This window comes from Cervus elaphus, chromosome 15 (assembly GCF_910594005.1).
Source record: "Cervus elaphus chromosome 15, mCerEla1.1, whole genome shotgun sequence".
NCBI classification, from domain to species: domain Eukaryota; kingdom Metazoa; phylum Chordata; class Mammalia; order Artiodactyla; family Cervidae; genus Cervus; species Cervus elaphus.
Genome location: NC_057829.1, coordinates 62284971 through 62301757, shown reverse-complemented (window position 1 = coordinate 62301757; position 16787 = coordinate 62284971). Strand labels below are relative to the sequence as shown.

General features: G+C 50.9%; 3 protein-coding genes across 3 annotated transcripts in view; 1 reads left to right on the top strand and 2 right to left on the bottom strand.

The window, feature by feature from the left end:
* Positions 1-9570, top strand: part of CRTAC1 (cartilage acidic protein 1) — a 172347-nt gene extending 162777 nt beyond the window's left edge. The window contains exon 15 of the mRNA XM_043924925.1: positions 9447-9570. Within this exon, the coding sequence (XP_043780860.1) occupies positions 9447-9469 (23 nt within the window). The 3' untranslated portion in view covers positions 9470-9570. The remainder of the gene's footprint in view (positions 1-9446) is intronic.
* GOLGA7B (golgin A7 family member B) lies at positions 1699-14658 on the bottom strand. Its single transcript, XM_043924933.1, has 5 exons — positions 14528-14658; positions 6930-7055; positions 5257-5409; positions 5068-5169; positions 1699-3677 (listed from the first exon to the last, which is right to left on the bottom strand). Exons 1-5 carry the CDS (start codon positions 14537-14539, stop codon positions 3567-3569), a joined length of 504 nt encoding a protein of 167 aa, XP_043780868.1. The 5' UTR covers positions 14540-14658; the 3' UTR covers positions 1699-3566.
* ZFYVE27 (zinc finger FYVE-type containing 27) overlaps positions 14529-16787 on the bottom strand; it is a 102383-nt gene continuing 100124 nt past the window's right edge. Inside the window, exon 12 of the mRNA XM_043924926.1 lies at positions 14529-14833. Coding sequence (XP_043780861.1) covers positions 14529-14833 — 305 coding nt within the window. The remainder of the gene's footprint in view (positions 14834-16787) is intronic.

Below are 16787 nucleotides of genomic sequence, written 5' to 3'. Positions count from 1 at the left end.
GGGTCATGAGAAGTCTCTCAGCCGCTGAGATGCTCTGACCCAGGCGGCTCTGATTTGGGGGTGCAATGCGAGATGCCACCACTCGGTGGCACCAGGAGCTTCTGTAAAGTCTGCGGTTTTACATACCCCCTGCCTTTGGCTAAAAGAAGCCAGAAGGCGGGCTTAGGAGGCAGTGGAGGGCAGCAGCAGCCCAGAACTGCCTGGGGGTTCCTGTGTTTTCTGACACCAGATGGGGCCTGTCTCTGGCTGGCAAGTGTTGCAGAGGAGATGTGGCTACCCCCGAACCCAGGAGAGAGGCCACTTCCTCCATAACTGAGGCAGCAAAGACAAGCCAGGCTGAGAAGCCACACCTCAATTGACTTCTCCCGCCAACTACCCTTCACCAAGCTGCCCCAAGGCAGCTTCACGTGTGAGCCCGCAGGTCCGTGAGAAGCCCAACCACCCACACTCCCGTGATACCCTGGGCTTGGAGGTACCAGCCCTCCCTCTGAGCCTAGGATGGCCAAGGGATTCTCCGAAGCTGGTATCGTCTTCCCCGCAGTTTATGGAATCAGACTGTCTGGATTCAAAGCCAGGCTCAGCCACATTCTAGTTGTGTGATTTGGGGCAAGTTACTTAACTTCTGTGAGCCTCAGTCTCTTTATCTGTAAAGTGGGAATAAGGTTGTTGTGAGGACTGAACAATGAATTATGTAGAGTCTTAGCCTAGTGCCTGGCAAATAGTCAGTGCTAAATAAATGTTAGCTACTATTGTTTATATTACTACCACTAATAAGGTTGCAAACAGGCAAAATGAACCCACCCACATGTTAAAGAACAGACTCCATGGTGACAACCTGCACACACCCCAGATCTGAGCAGAGGCAGCGAGTCCAGCTGCCTCTTAGGAGCAGAAAATATAAGAGGGGAAGCTACACAGGGCACTCCCCAAACCCCTACCCAGAGGTGGAACCATTGTACCCTCAATCTGGTGGGATCCCCTCTTGGCCCACAGACCTGCATGTGTGACCCCAGCCACCCTGCAGATTCAGACAACTTCCATTTGGGTGTCATCCCCACGGGGTTGGAGTGAGCACTGGGTCAGACATCGGTTTGAAACCTGGTGCTATTCGCTATCGGCAACCAGCTGTGTGACCAGAGACAAGTCAGTCACCCTCTCTGGGCCTCCATTCTGCCTCATTCAGATGATCTTTAAATTCCCTCCCACACCTGTGCCCTACGGGTTTAGCAAAGTATCTGGCACACACTGAGTGCTCATTACTCATTATTTAGTTTTATAAGAGCCAAGACACACCTCTGCTAGATTCCAACACCCACATACTTTTCTTTAGAACGGAGTGACCTGTATGATCCAACCCCTAACAGATATGAGATCAAGACATGGGTATTTATCTAATTAATTCATGACTTGATTTTGACCTGGTTTCAGTTCAGCCTGTTCCCCCCACCTAAGGATCCATGAGCCAAATAAAAGCTCCAGATTAGAGATGAGGAGTGTCTGCCTCCCCACTAGACTACAAACTCAAAGACGACATTGTCCATTCTTCCATGTCCGGGTGCTGCCTCTTCAGAAACACACTTGGTCCTGCCTCCTCAGCAGGAGGTGGGTGGGTCACTGAGCACCCCGTCGCCATGATCCTGGGGCACAGATCTGGCCCCCCATCGCCGAGGGGGAGAGAAGCCACAGGGAGCCTCAAGCTGGGCAAGTCCTTTTATTGGAAAAAGAAATAATCAAATGAAAGGCCACCGCATGGCCAGTGCCCAGCCATCCCATGGGAGATGCATCGTTCACCCCACAGGTCAGCCCCAGCCACACAGTGGGCCAGGGTGGGCACAGGCCGGGTTCAGGGGGAAGGGGGGCTGTGGTGGAGATCAGTGGGCTGCAGCTCACCCTGGGAACACTTGGACCAGGACCCACTGAGGCTCAAGGGCTGGGCCGCCCTCTCCAGCTCTCTGGTCCCTTCCTATATACTCCTCCTGCATCCAAAAGAAAGTCAGGCCCCTCTTTGGTTCCAAAAGGCTACCTGCAGTGACTGGTCTCTCATATCCCCTCTAGCACCTCCTGCTGGCCAAGAGAGGCAACCTGCTTCTGTCCATCTCCAGACACCAGGGAGGGGCTGCTGGGCCTTGGCAGTCAGGGCCTCACTGGCTGCACCCCTCTTTCAAGAAAGAAATTTGCCTTTTCCCCTGCAGATTGGCAGCCCCTTTGACCTTCCAAGGACATTTCACACAGCCTTGGAGACCCCCTGAGTACGCAGTGCCCATGGCCCTGTTGCCTTGTTATGGAGGACCTAAAGTGGGGCACAGAAGGTCCTGGAAGGTTGCCTCCACTCTCCTAGAATCCCAACTTTTTTGTTAGAATGTACACAGTACAGTCAGAAGGTGGGGACAAACTTGCCAGTGGAGGACAGACCAGGAAGAAGAGCCAAGCTGGCAGCCAAGCAAGGGACAAGGGATGTTAGGACTTTTATTTACAAGAGGACAGACTGGACCCACCCAGGCAAGCAGCCAGACCATGACGCAAAAAGATAAGACAAGATGCAGAGAGGGGCAGACATCGGCCCAGTAGCCAAGGGCAACATACAAATGCATTCACACACCTATATGCACACGTGTGTACTTACACACACGTGCACACACATGCACTCACAGTGCACTCAGGCACACATTTGTCCTCACACATACCTACACACAGGTGCATTTGTGCACATAGGGCATGCACATATGTGCACATACACACGTGCCTGCACACACACACACTCATTCTCACACACTGGCACGTTTTAATCTCAGGAAGTTGGCTCCCGTTTTTGAGGTTCAAGCTCCCCAAGGCGACATCTCTCCATGAAGCATTTCTCCAGACCCCCATACAGCCTTCCGGAGGCCAGGCCTTGTGCCCCACCCCCACTAGCACCTGGTGACCTGCAAAGCCGCAGTAGCTGGACACTTCTGAGCGAGTCCAAGATGACCTCCAGGCTCTGGGTGGAGGACAGGGATGCCAGGAGTCTAGACGAGGTCAGGAGGGGGCTGACCACTCCCGTCTCCCCAGACCTTGAATCAGTGGAGGCAGGATCACAGACAGGCAGAGGCCCTGTGGTGGCATCGGAAAGCACACACACTGGGAGTGGGACCCCGAGGAAGGGAGTCCTGGTGGATGTGGGATTTGGGGTAAAGTACCATGCAGGATGGGAATTAATTCTCTATTTGACAGGCTTGGATCCTTTTCAGGGGGTGTCTGGGAGGGGAGCTGCGGAAGAAAGGGGTTTGTCCAATTAGTGTTATCCCAACACCCACCCCCCATGGAAGACCTGCCTCCGTGTGACCCAGACCAGCCCGGTCGGATAAAAGCCAAGTCAGGAAGTGGACCATCCTGCCAGTGGGCAAGAGGCAGGGGGCGCCAGCTGATGGCCCGCGGGTGACACGGGGCGGGTCACCCTCCTTCCCGCCCTGGGCCGCACGGTGGGCCCAGAGAATGACTCAGAAGCGGGTGCTCTGGTAGCGCAGCCGCCTCAGGTCTGCGAGGCCCTCAGTCCAGCCGTACACCTCCCTGCGGGGACTCTCGGCCAGTCACCGGCCCCCCGCCCCACCGCCCCCACCGCTGCTGCTGCCGCTGCCGCTGCTGCTACCGCTGCTGGAGCTGCCGCTGCTGCACCGGTCCTCGTAGATGGAGATCTCGATCTGGGCGGCCGTTAAGGAGGGGTGCAAGCCGAAGTGAACCGGCTGATGAGGCCAGCGGGGAAGCGCGAGGCCGAGCTGGTGCTGCTTCCCAGAAAGGCAGGACGTGGACGCCTGAGAGCCACACCCAAACCCCTCCTCTCACCTGCGCTGGCTCAGCTCAGAGGCGCCTGCGCACAGCCAGGACCCGGCGCTTACATTCTAATGGGTCTAATCTTTGTATCCCAGCACGCGATGTACCCAGTGTGCCCCGTAGCGGGTGTGATTGACCAGGCAAGTGTGAGGACTTGGCTGTCCTGAGTTCAAATCTCCCCATACCCAATCTCAGCTATGTGACTTTTGACCAATCACCTCACTTGTTACCATCCGTTATCTGACCTGTACAATGACGGTAATAATAGAATCTTGGAGTTATTGCAAGAATTAAATGAAATAAAGCATGTAAAGGGCTAAACACAATAACTGGCACATAGTAAAGGCTCAATGACAAGAAGCACCTCTCCTTGGGCTTTGTAAGCATGAGATTCCCTGGGATTTGTGTTTCTTTACCAGTAAATGTTATTTTTAAGAATTCTACTTTCTGCTGCTGACTGGGGGTGGGGGGCGGGGGGGGGGGGAGATGTATGTATACCTTGATCAGGAGGAGTGGGTAGACCTATAATGCACTGGAGGACCAGTCTCCCACCAAGACCTCCATCTTCTCATCTGTGAAAGGGAACCTACTACATAGGCTTCAATGAGGGTTAAATGCAAGGGCAGTGAAGAGTGGGCCTGGGCTCAGATCTTGGCTCTGGTGGGCTCTGGCTGGGCGGCTCTGAGTCAGGGTCCACTACAAAGGCAGTAAGAAGAGTTACCGGCTTTACAGGGGTCTTATGAGAAGTACAGGAATTCATATTTTCAAAGCACTTACTGTGACACCTGGCATGTATTGATATTAACCACTGGTTAAATGCAGTCTTCCCAGGTGGCACTAGTGGTAAAGAACCCACCTGCCAATGCAGGAGATGTAAGAGATGCAGGTTCAATCCCTGGGTCGGGAAGAACCCCTGGAGAAGGGCATGGCAACCCACTCCAGTATTCTTGCCTGGAGAATCCCATGGACAGAGGAGCGTGGCGGGCTATGGTACATAGGGTTGCAAAGAGTCGGACATAACTGAAGTGACTTAGCACACACACACGCACTGATTAAATGCAGCTCAATAAAAGCAAAGCCTAAAACTTGCAAATAGCACTAACTTATGGTGGGATAGGAAGGTCGATGACCAGGGATATGGGGAACCCTAAGAAATCCCTGAGCAGAGTCCCCTAGGGTGGTCCAGCTTACTGGCAGCCTCCCCAGGGCTCCCGCTGGTTGCAGCTGGGTGCCCTCAAATGGAACAGCCAGAAAGGATACAACTCTCATCCCACGCTCCACAGGGTCTGTGAGCAGGAGGCCTCGGGGGGCAAAGACCTTCTCGTTCTGCTCCTGGATGTAGCGGGAGATCTTCTTGAGAACCTGCGAGGAGAGGGGCCCATTGAGGCTGAGGCTGAGGCACCGGAGCCCCAGGGGGGAGGGAAGGTGGGGCTGTGGGGGAGGAGCCACCTTCTCATAGTGGGTCTCCATGCAGAGGAAGATGAAGTAGGCCGTGGCACAGGCCAGGCAGCCCTCGAGATAAGAGCTGCCGCCAATCTTCTCGGCCTCCGCGTAGAAGCTGTTGAGGGTCTTCACGGTCTCCTCAAAGAGCTGCCGCTCAATCTGGAGGGAGAGAGAGACAGGGAGCCGGACCCAGATCAGCCTCCCTGGAGTGTGGTTGCCGTGATGGGGCCTCACCAATGTGGGGGTTGGGGGCACACAGGCAAGACCAGAGGGGTGCCCATGGAGCATTTGACAGGAAGTCAGGAGACTGGGGGTCCAGTCCAGACTTGGCTATCAACTAACTGCGTGACCTTGAGCTAATGATTTAACTACTCCAGCCTCAGTTTCCACATTTATAAAATGGAAACAAAAGTGATGATTTGTCCTCACTTGAAAACAGAAAACTCTCATGAAATCCAAGAGGTGAACATTTTCTGCAGTGGATCAGGTCTCTATGCTCTCCCTGCCAGGACTCTGATCAACCTGAGCACCCAGTTCTATCTATATCCACTATGGATGCAACTGTGTCCATAAGGAAACAAGAGTCCTGTGAAAAAGCAGAGCCAGACATCAAGGCTCTTCTGGTGCTCAGTCAGTTTGGTACATCACTTCCTCTTCCTGGCCCTGAGCTTCCTCTCTTAAAGGAGAGGATGAACTAGCGCAAGGCTTCTCCAACTTTAATGCACATATGAATAACCTCGGGATCTTAAAATGCAGATTATGAGTCAGTAGATCCAGGGTGGAGCCTGAGATGCTATTCCCAGGAGACAGGATGTTGCTTGTGCACAGGCCACAGTTTTGGTTCAAGGGCTTAATAGTTCTCAATTTTGCTGCACACTAAAATCACCTGAGGAGATTTTAAAACCAGGCACACCCAGGTCTTGCCTTCAAGAGATTCTGATTCAAACGGTCTGGGAAGGGGGAGGGTGGGTCAGAGCAGCAAAGACCACCACTGTCCTAGTCTACCCAAGCTGACACCTGCAATTTTTTTCAAAAGCTCCCAGGTGGTTCTAATGGGCAGCCAATCATGAGAAGCACTGCACTAGGAGATCAGAGATTCTCAAAGTGGGATCCATACATCACCCGATGCCATATCGCCTAGGGCTTTCTCATTAAAAATTAAGATCCTCAGCCCAGCTGCACATTGGAACCATCTGGGGAAATTTAAAGCAATGCTGATGGCTGGGCCCCAGCCCCAGACACTCTGATTTGATTGATCTTGTGTGTGGTCTGAGCATCAGGATTCCTTTAAGCTCCCCAGGAAATTCTAATGCACAGCTGGAGTTGAGGAGTGCTTCTAAAAAGAGATTCCTGAACCTAATCCTGCAGTTGAGTCAGCATCTCTGATGACACCTGATATTATCCAACGAGGCTCAAGAATTTGAATTTGTTTGACAAGCTCCCTAGGTGATTCTCTGAAATTTGAGAACCACTGAACTAGAAAATCTCTGACATTTTTCTTTTCCAGCTCTAACTTTCTAGGAGGCGACAGTGAGGCAAAATGCTTTAGTTCTTCCACATGAAGTGGCTGAGCAAGTTGTTTCCTATACTACTTTTATCCTAGAAAAAGATAAATATTCTAATAAGCCCCTCAGTTCCATCATGGTCTGTGTCCCAAGTTTAGGGAAAGACATCCTTACCCGACTGTCCAGCTCTGGGGGAAACTTGGTCTGGAACTGGCAGATGGTCCCATCGCTGTAGTCTCTCTGGATAAAGACCTTGGTGGCCAGCGAGGCACTTCGACGGAGCTCCTGCAGATTGTGGACCTTGGGAATTGATCAGGAGACATGAGCTCAAGGTGATCTTCCTTCTAGGTTTGTCCAAGGCTGAGTGGTTTATTAGGATGTGGGCCTTTCATAGCTAAAATCAGTAAAGTTTTCAGGAAACCAGGACAAGTTGTCCACCCTACAAGTGTTCAAAGAAGGCCATAGGAAGCAGGCCTATCAAGATTACCCCAGAGGATGCCTCCAGCTATTCCAGAAACATCCTGAAAAAGCCTGAAGCAGGGCCAAAATTGAGCCAAAACGAGAGGTTCTGGAACCACCAACAGAGCCAGGAACAAATTATAATGAAAGGAAAACATTTCCTGGTGGCTCGCCCAGATCCTCTTCTCTCTCGGTCTCTCTCTTTCATACACACACACACACACACACACACACACACGCACACATGCCCATGGTAGGGCCTTTCACTCTTTCATTCATTCAGCAAGTTTCAACCATTCACAACTTGTCAGGCCTTGGCTTGAAGACCCCAGCACTGAATAAGGCTGATGCCTCAAGTGGGGCTGACAGCACTTTACTGGGGAAGGGGAGCACATGGGGCAGAGGAAGACAGGATGTACCCATGAACTCAGAGGGAGACTGGGGTTCAGGCCAAGTTACGACCCAGGTCAGAGACACCACAGATCATTTCCATGTCCAGCACTTATCACAGGAATGAAGGGGGCCCACAGACACCAAAATTCCCCCAGAGAAATCTTGGATAAAGTGGGCCAAGGCCAGAAACTGAAGAAATCTCTTGCCCAGGGAGGAAGGAGTAGAGTGACTTTGGTCCCTTGTCCATACCTGAGGACTTGGCATTGACACGGACTGTAGAGTCTGGGGGGAGTGGGCTCAGTTCCACAGAAGAACAGAGCCTCTTTTTTGCACTTCTAGCCTCCATCACCCACATTTGAGACAAGCAACCCACTGGGTGAAATATGTCAGACATTAGAACTACGTGGAGCCCAAGCCCCAAAGGCAGAATGAACACAGCCAGTTCATCCTGTGTAATTAAGGTGAATCCATTCCGTCACTTGGCTTTCATTTATTGAGTCCCTTCTATTGCCAGGCTCTGGGGATGTTGAGCAAAAGACAGTCGTGAGCTCCAGGGAGGAAGACAAGTAAATATATAATGAATCAGACTGTGATAAATGCTACAGGGAAGTAGCATCTTACCCAGAAATGCTTGCTAAGAAAAGGCTTCCTGAGGTCTGTGTGGAGTCAGAAAGGAGCTACCAGTAGTAGTGGGTGGGCAGGGGGGTGGGGGAGGGAAGAAAAGGCAACCCAGAGGGAGAAGCCTGTGCAAAGTGAGAGAGACAATGGAGAACAAGTTCTGCTGCAATGACTGCAGGCAGATTTCAGCAAGAATGGACTGGTTTGCAGATCAGATAAAAGCAGTAGATGAAGAGAGTATAGAGAGGAGGCAAGGGGTAGATCACAAAGGGCTTGACAAGTTTCTACTGGAGGGGATGATTTCTGATAGAAGGTACTTACACTTGCTTAAGAATTGGGGAAGAATAAGTAATGAGAAAAAGGTTGTCAGCTTGGTAGTAGGAGCAGATCCAGGGCCTGGGATGGTGCAAAAACAGAGACTGCAAATGAGATTTTCCTAAATCCAAGTGAATTTTGCTCTATTTAAGAGTGTGATCCCAAAGTATTGTGATCAGATGAAATAATGTACAAGTGCTCCTATAGGCTTAATAGTCCTTGATTCCCCTAATCGAGGTTTTAATTGAGACTCCCTTGACTTTTAGCAGGATCCTATGATAACTTTGAAAAACAAAGAATGCTTTGGTAACATAAATAAGTTCATCAGTGCATTTGCTCTGTTTAGTTAAGGTTTAACATGGTTGTGTTTTCAAAAGAAAAGGAGGGCCTGTGGCCTTCCTCCACCCTTCTAAACCAACTACATGAGCCTGTCAACCTTGAAGATGGAGGCCCCTGGCCCCAGAAGGGTCATTCTGGCAGCTTTGTGAGTGGTGCACTGAAGCGGGCATGACTGGGGTAGGGGGCCAGTTGGAGGTATGACTATCATTGTAGTAGCTCAGGGGAAAACTAAAGTGGGTCTAATTTAAGAACAATGATGGTGAGAATAGAAAGAAGGGGAAAGAACAGTGCTTCAGTCATTCTGAAATGGGCTCAGCCTCTTCCCTTCCAATATCCCCCTTTGTCTATGCCCAAATGCACCATGTGCTACCATGAAGGTGTGTATGTCTCTAGTGACTGGTGAGCTGTCAACTCTACACACTCCTTTCTCTTAGATTAGTTCCCAGCCTCCTTTTCAGTTAAGTGTGGCCATATGACTGAATAGAATGTGAGTGGGAATGACGAACGTCAGGTATAGGCTTGGCTCATAAAGACCACCACCCCTCTGTGATCTTTCCCTGTCCACAGAAACCAAGGGAGCCATTTGTTGAAGATAGTGGAACCACAAGCTGAAGAGAACCTCGGTCCCTGAATCACTGCTTGGAGGAGAGCCACCAACTGGTCGGGAACACAGGCCTGAGCAAGAAGCAAACCTCTATTTTATTACAGCATTTAAGATTTTACGGCACTACCTGGCATAATAGAGTCCCATTTCTTTTTGGCATTTATCCCCATGTTCTCAAGTAACCAGAGCAGGAAGGGTCAATACCGTTTCCAAACCCAACAATATCCTGAGCCTCAGAACACTATCCTGGCTCTGGGTGACTAAGGATCTTCTTCCCTACCTGGAGAGTGCTTGTGGGGTCTTGAGGAGTTAGTAGAAGATGGTATCAGACACACTTTATATGCCAGAGCCCTAGTTTCCCAGATCTACTTAGAGCGCACATATCATAAAATTAGCTGCAGTTAGTGAAGAGTAGAATCTACGGTAAGGCAGAGTCTCCTGTCTCTCCATTCATGGTAGCTTGGTTGTGAAGTGCCATAAAGCCCTGGTGGGTAGACAACCCACTGGCCAAGGAGCAGGAAACTGGCCTGCCCATCCTGGCCACATGATTCTGGGAAAGTCTTCCCTTCTCTGGGCTTCTGTTTCTTCAACTTGAAACTGAGAGATTGGAACTACATAATCACTAAAGCCCTTGCCAGCTCTGACATTCTAAAGGCCTTATCAGGGATTATGAAAGCAAATGTTCTCAGAGACTAAGCATGTAAGTAAGGCAGGTAGTTGTTGCTCAGTGGCTCAGTCGTGTCTGACTCTTTGCAACCCCATGGACTGCAGCACGCCAGGCTTCCCTGTCCCTCACCATCTCTTGGAGCTTGCTCAAACTCATGTCCACTGAGTCAGTGATGCCATCCAACCATCTCGTCCTCTGTCATCCCCTTCTCCTCCTGCTTTCGATCTTTCCCAGCATCAGGGTTTTCTAATGAGTCAGCTCTTGGCATTGGGTAGCCAAAGTACTGGGGACTGTGACCAATTAGAGAACTCATGTGCTATCTCAAGAAAGCAGCTGATCATTGCCATGTGAGAATATGTGCCCAGGTTGCCATAATTCTCATTTTTTAAGAGAAGCCATAAATTCAGATTTCCTTAATATCAGATATCCAGATTTTTCAATGTTTCCAATGAATTGTTTTTAACTTATAAGCACTGAGCAGACCAAATAAGGCACATCTGTAAACTAGATTCATTACTAAAGCTGTCATCTTAGGACCTCTGAACTAAAATCCCAGGGTGGAGCCCCTTGGACCAGAGCTAGAGCCAGAGCCCAAGCCACTTGCCAGCTATTTAACTTTCAGAAAGCTGACAGGAGTTTTCAGTCAAGATCCATAGATCCACGATGCTCTCCACCCTTGGGCGGCACTCCTGGGGTTTCCTAAATGACACAGAAATGCAGGCTTCTCATGTGCCTCTCCCCTTCCTGAACTCTCCCCTCTTTCTCATCACCATCCCCCAGCTGCTGGCACCTGAGTAAAGACAGGACCAAGAGGCATTGCACGAAGAAGAAAGAAAATCAGCAGTAAGATCTGCGGGCACCAACTTTTGAACTATAGTGTGGCAGGAAGAGAAGGCTGCCAGGAGAGTAGGCACCCCCGGTCTCACATGTAGGGTCTGTACACTGACGGAGTCGCTGTGGAGGACTCCAAGGAGCAAAGCAGCAAATACCGCAGTGCCGGTGAACACTCCCAGGCGGAGGCCCCATCTGGCCCGTGTCTCCAGCCTCATTAAAAACCAGCTAATTCCCAAGGACACATTTGAGACTCAACTCAAGAATCAGAAGACTCAGATGATGAGCCAACACCACGCTCCCTGGCTGGGGTGTGGAGGAGGAGTGAGGATGGTGAATCACAGGCAGCAGGTTGGGCCTCAGGATGGAAACCTGGGCACAGGGCCTCCTTCCTTCTCAGACTGCACCAGAGCCCCAGCCCATTGTCTGCTGCTTGTTAATTCCATACCTCAGAGATCAAACTTCCAATGCCCTTCTTGGATAATGCTACTTTGTTGTTATTGGTTAGTCTCTAAGTTGTGTCCGACTCTTAGCAACCCCATGGACTGTAGCCCACCAGACTCCTCTGTTCATGGGGATTTCCCAAGCAAGAATACTGGAGTGTGTTGCCATTTCTTTCTTCAGGGGGTCTTCCCAACCCAGGGATCAAACCCACATCTCCTGCATTGGCATGTGGATTCTTTACCACTGAGCCTCTAGGGAAGACCCTAATGCTACGTGGGGTGCATTTTTAAATCTCTTAGGGGCCAAATTCCACCACTTGGAGAAGTTCCTCCCAGCCAGGCATTTCCCACTTGTCCTTGGCCATCTGGACTGGTTTCCAGGGCAGACCCTGCTCCCATGACACACATTCACAGAGGTTTGCCACGAAGGAAATGGGCTCATTACAGTTTTCTAAATGAGGTCAGTGTACAGCTCAGAAGGCTTTATCCCTCCTCTGGAGTTCTCACACACACCCCTCCCCTAATGTTCACTCCTAAACAGAAATTAGGGAGTAGAAAAGACTCGGTCTCCTTGCCTTCCATCCAGGGATCCAAGGATATCCAATCTTTCTCAGTTCTCTCCCTCTGTTTCTCCTTTCCTCTCCATCCCTCTCTCCCTGCCTCCTCCTCCCTCCCTCCCTCCCTTTCTCCCCCTTCTCTTCTCAAAACATCTTCCACTGGAGCTGAGGACTTCCCATCCAGAATCCTAAGGGAATGGCCCTAGGAGCTTGGCATGAGGTTTTCTTTCTCCCAACAGGTTTTTCCTGGTAATCTTAACTCAGTCCTAACAGTAAAAACAGCCTAGGGAAAATGACTCACTCTGTAGCCCAGATAATGTGAACGTCCTGTGCCTTGGCAGAACTAAGGCTTCCTCCCTCAGAGCCGTCATCAGAGTCTACCCAAGGCCCAAATGGGAGATGGGCAATGTTTGTCCTCAGCCCCTCTCCCCTCTGGGCATTCCTCCATCCCTCTGCCCTCAAGCTGAACCAGCCAGGCCATTCAGGATACCTGAGTCCCCACACTCCAGCCCTTCCTGAACTCCTTTGCATCCTTCACCATCAAAAGACCCCTATTCCTCTTCTATCTACTGGGCAACACAGCTGACTAATTGAAAACACCGGATGCAACAAACAAATCACTGGCCATGGAGGCAGAAGGCTCAAGTTCTTCTCCTGGCTCTACCACTTTTTAAGCCACATTTTCTTGGATAAGTCTCAGCACTCCAGTTGCATCATCTGTAAAATGGGATAATGATGCTTTCCTTGGCTCCTTCACAGGGATTAGGCAAGCTTCTGAGCCTCAACTGTCTCATCTGTTAATTGGGGATAATGACACCACCCTCGCCCACTTCACAGCGTTGCTCTAAAGCTCAAAGGAGATCATGCATGTGATAGCACTTTGTACACAAGAAAATGCTATGTTCACAGAAGCGTTATGAGCACAGCCTCTCCCAGGCTAACAGCAGCCACCTGGAAATACTGCCTCCACCGAGGGATGCAAGCCTGCCGGTTGGAATCTGTGAACCATAGCAGAATGGAGAGGGAGATTTGCTGGGACAAATGGGCCTCTTGGAATCTGTCAGATCTCATCACAGATGTGGACACCTTCTCTGCCCACACTGCTGGCCCAACTGTGCCTGAGTGGCTGAACTCTCCGCTTCCTGCCCAACAGCAGCAGCCTCTCCACTGCAGTCTGGCAGCCTTGTCTGGAAGGTGACCAGCTCCTTGGCCATCTCTCCTTTGTTCTCTACCCCACCCCATGATCTTTGGCACTCTCTGAGCACTCTGCACCTCCACTCTAGAAACAAGCTTCATGAGTCTGCTCAGGGCTTGCCCCTCACTGGGTCCTGGGTGACGAGCTCTCCTACTTAACCCTGCACCTTGTCAGAAAGCTGAGTGATGTCAAGCAACTGCACCTCATTCCGTGGTGGCAACAATGGAAGAATAACAACAGCAACACTTGGCATTGATGTCACACTGATCAGCAGGATGCCCAGAGGCACTGCCTCACATCATTCAAAAGCCGTTGCTGTCCCCCGGGCTTGTGTTCCAGCTGGGCTGGAAATGAGGAAACACCACCCAAAAAGTCAACATCAGAACAGGGGAAATCTGGTGTCCTGGGTTCCACTCCCAAATTCAAAGAAGAAACTTCCAGCTCTGGTGCTGACATGCTATGACTATTAAATAGATCCTCTTCTTCAAGTATTAGCTCTACCACTTATAAAGTGGGAATATAAAGAGCCCCATTTCCCTTGTGAAATGAGGGGGTAGAGAAGGTAATTCCTAATCTCTTAAGCACTTGACACAGATCCTGCCCCCAGTTAATAGGCCCTTGGTTCAGCTTTCAAGTCCCTTGAAGGTAACACACCTATTGGCACACCCTGAAGAAGGCGGCTCCTCCCACCAGACACAAGAGAAATGTGGTCTTCTGGTTCAGGGAACCCAAAGGGGGTGAAGAAGCGAGAAAGGGTCATATGCAAAATTGAACTGGTGCAGGCAGATCAGTAAAACCAACTATTTGGGGTTTTGACCTGAGGATTCCTCAACCCCTCCTGTCCCCCACGCCCCGCCCCCGTGGAGGAAATGCGGATGTGAAGGTAGGTCTGTCATCTCTCTGCCAGACTTTTGGGATCAGAAGCTAGATGGCTGCATCGCATAGCAACAGCAGCCAGCCGCCTTCCCTCCCCTAAAACAGGCTCAGGCTCATCTCCAACCCTGTAGGGAAGTGGTTTCAGGACTTGCAGTCCGTGAGAAGGGGAAACCCCAGCTGAAGCCCCGGAGCAACCCTGGCACTAGTGCCAACAAGTGGTGCAGACAGCTTCGGGACTCAGTTGAGGAAGATTGACACCCCAGGGGTCAAATGAGCTCCAATGAGGAGCCCCTTTCTTCCACCCTGCCACTCCACCTCCCCCTACGCCCTCCCTCCGGACCTGATCGGGGAAACCACCCCATCCCATCCTACCCCAGCCCCCTCATCCAACCCCATTCCACCCTTTCCCGCCCCTAGAAGCGATCTCTTCCCACAGCAGTCAGGCACTGACTGTGGGCCGGTGCTCGCCCCCTACCTCAGTGGCCATGTTCCGGGGGCGCTGACCGCTCCGAGCCCGCTGCGGGGCCCGTCGAGGAGGGGTGTTGGCGCTGCTGACTCCGGGAGCAGGTGGGCTGGCGGCGACGAGACCGGGGGCCGGGCGCTGTCCGCGGTGCTGATGCGGACGCCGCGGACCCGAGCGCCTGTGGGCGGGTGGGCCGGCGGGCGCCTAGGTCCTGGAGAAGATCACTGTGCTGTCCGCGGTGCTGATAAGGGCGCCGGGCCGGAGAGGCGAGGCCGCACCCGAGGCTCTTCAGGGCCCGATCGCTAGTTGCCGCTGCTCCTGCAGGCAACGGCCGGGTTATCTTTGACAGCGGCGGCGGGCGTGGGGGCGGCGGGGAGGGGGGAGGAGGGGCCAGGCGCCTCCGCAGATCGGGAGCGGAAAGCGGAGGCCCCCAGACTCCGGCTCCCGCCCGCCGGAGAGGAGCCCCGCCTGCGGCCCGAGGCTCCGCTCCCGCCGGGCCCGGAGGCCCCGCCTCTCCTGCCTGTCCTTCCCCCTAATAAGAGCGCCAGGAGCTCTGCGCTCACTACCGAGGCCTCCCGGGGCTTCCAGACTCGGAGGAAAGAGAGGTAGGACCATTCTGGGGCAAGACATTACAGCTTGCCAAGGCTGACGGTCCTCGACTCTTTCGCGGGCCCCCAGGTGCGGCTGTCTTTACTGTTTCAACACCCCTCTTCCCAACCCCTCCCCCATCATGGCCCAGGCTGCCTCTTATGTTTTTGTTTTTGCTTTCCTCTTTTTCCTCTTATGTTTCTTCTCTATGACCCCCTCTCGAGGCTTGCATGTACATTCCTTCCTCTCCCCTCTGTCCTTTTCACTGCCATGAAACCTATCAGCTAGAGAAGGATGCTACAGACCACAGATAATCGTTTCCTTTCTTTAAATATGTGCCCTTGTTTCATCCCCAGAAATACCCTGGGGTCCCTTCTTTCAGGGAGCTCCAGACTGAAGCCAGTTTCTCCTTGCTGCTTTTCCTGGCCCTGACACCAACTTTTAGTCTTCCCTCTCTCCTCTGAAATCCCAGAGTTTACACACACACACACCATCACTACCACTTAAAAACCACAAACAGATGGTGCCAAACTGGTATGCCCACTTTTAAAGGATGGCAGGTCTGGCTCTGGCACCTCTTTCACATTTTTCAACATCACACCTTCCAACCAGATGACCTATCTATTTACATAATAAACAAAAAGGAAGCACCAACATGGATGCCCTTTTATACACCCATAAACCCCCCTTGGTCTCTGAGAGAAAGCTGGGAATATTCCTCTGCAGCTCACAGTTGCCTGAGGGTTAACACACACAGTTAGCCAGGAGACCTGGGTCCTGGCTCAGGCAGTATGACCTTAAGCAAACACTTCACATCTGGTCTTCTTTCTGTAAACTGAGTATTGAACTTCACTAGACTACTTCTAGGATTCTTTCTTTTTCCTCAACTTTTTATTTTAAAATTTTCAAACATACAGAAACTTTGAAAGGTTAGTACAATAAACTGTACTATCCACCTAGCTTCACCGATTGTTAGCATTTTGTCACATTTGCTTGATAGATACAGAAACATAGAGATATAATTGGCTAGATTATTAGAAAGTAAGTGAGAGTTTATTCTTAAGTACTTCACCATGTATCTCCTAAAAATAAGGGCAGTCTCCTACCTAATCACAATATTATTATCACACTTTAAAAAGTTCCATATCATCTAATATTCTATGATAGCTTATTGCCCCTAAAAGACACTAATAGCAATGAGCCCTCAGAGCATCTCATGTTTAATAGCTAACATTTGTTGAGCACTTATGATGTGCCAGACCATATTCTACATATTCTACATGTATTATCTTATATAATCCTCATAATTATTCTTTGAATTAAATGCCTTTTATTATTTCACTTTACAAATGAGGAAACTGAGTAAGTTACTGGAGGTCACATGGCCTGTGAGGAACAGAGGCAAGATTCAAACCCAGGCAATCAAGCTCCAGGGCTCATGTGGTTGATCCCCCTAGCTGTACTGTCTCCTTCCAGCATCCTGTAGCCTATAAATTAGCAGAACAGTAACCACATCTCCAATTGCCTGTTTCACAGATAAACACACTGAGTCCCTAAGGATAAGGATATGCCAAAGAAATTAAAGGCAGATGTTTCATTTCACCTATAGCTTTGCAAATGATTTGGCATCGAACAACAGCCTGAAAATATCTGTGAATCCCGTGGTGATCTCTGGTAATAAACA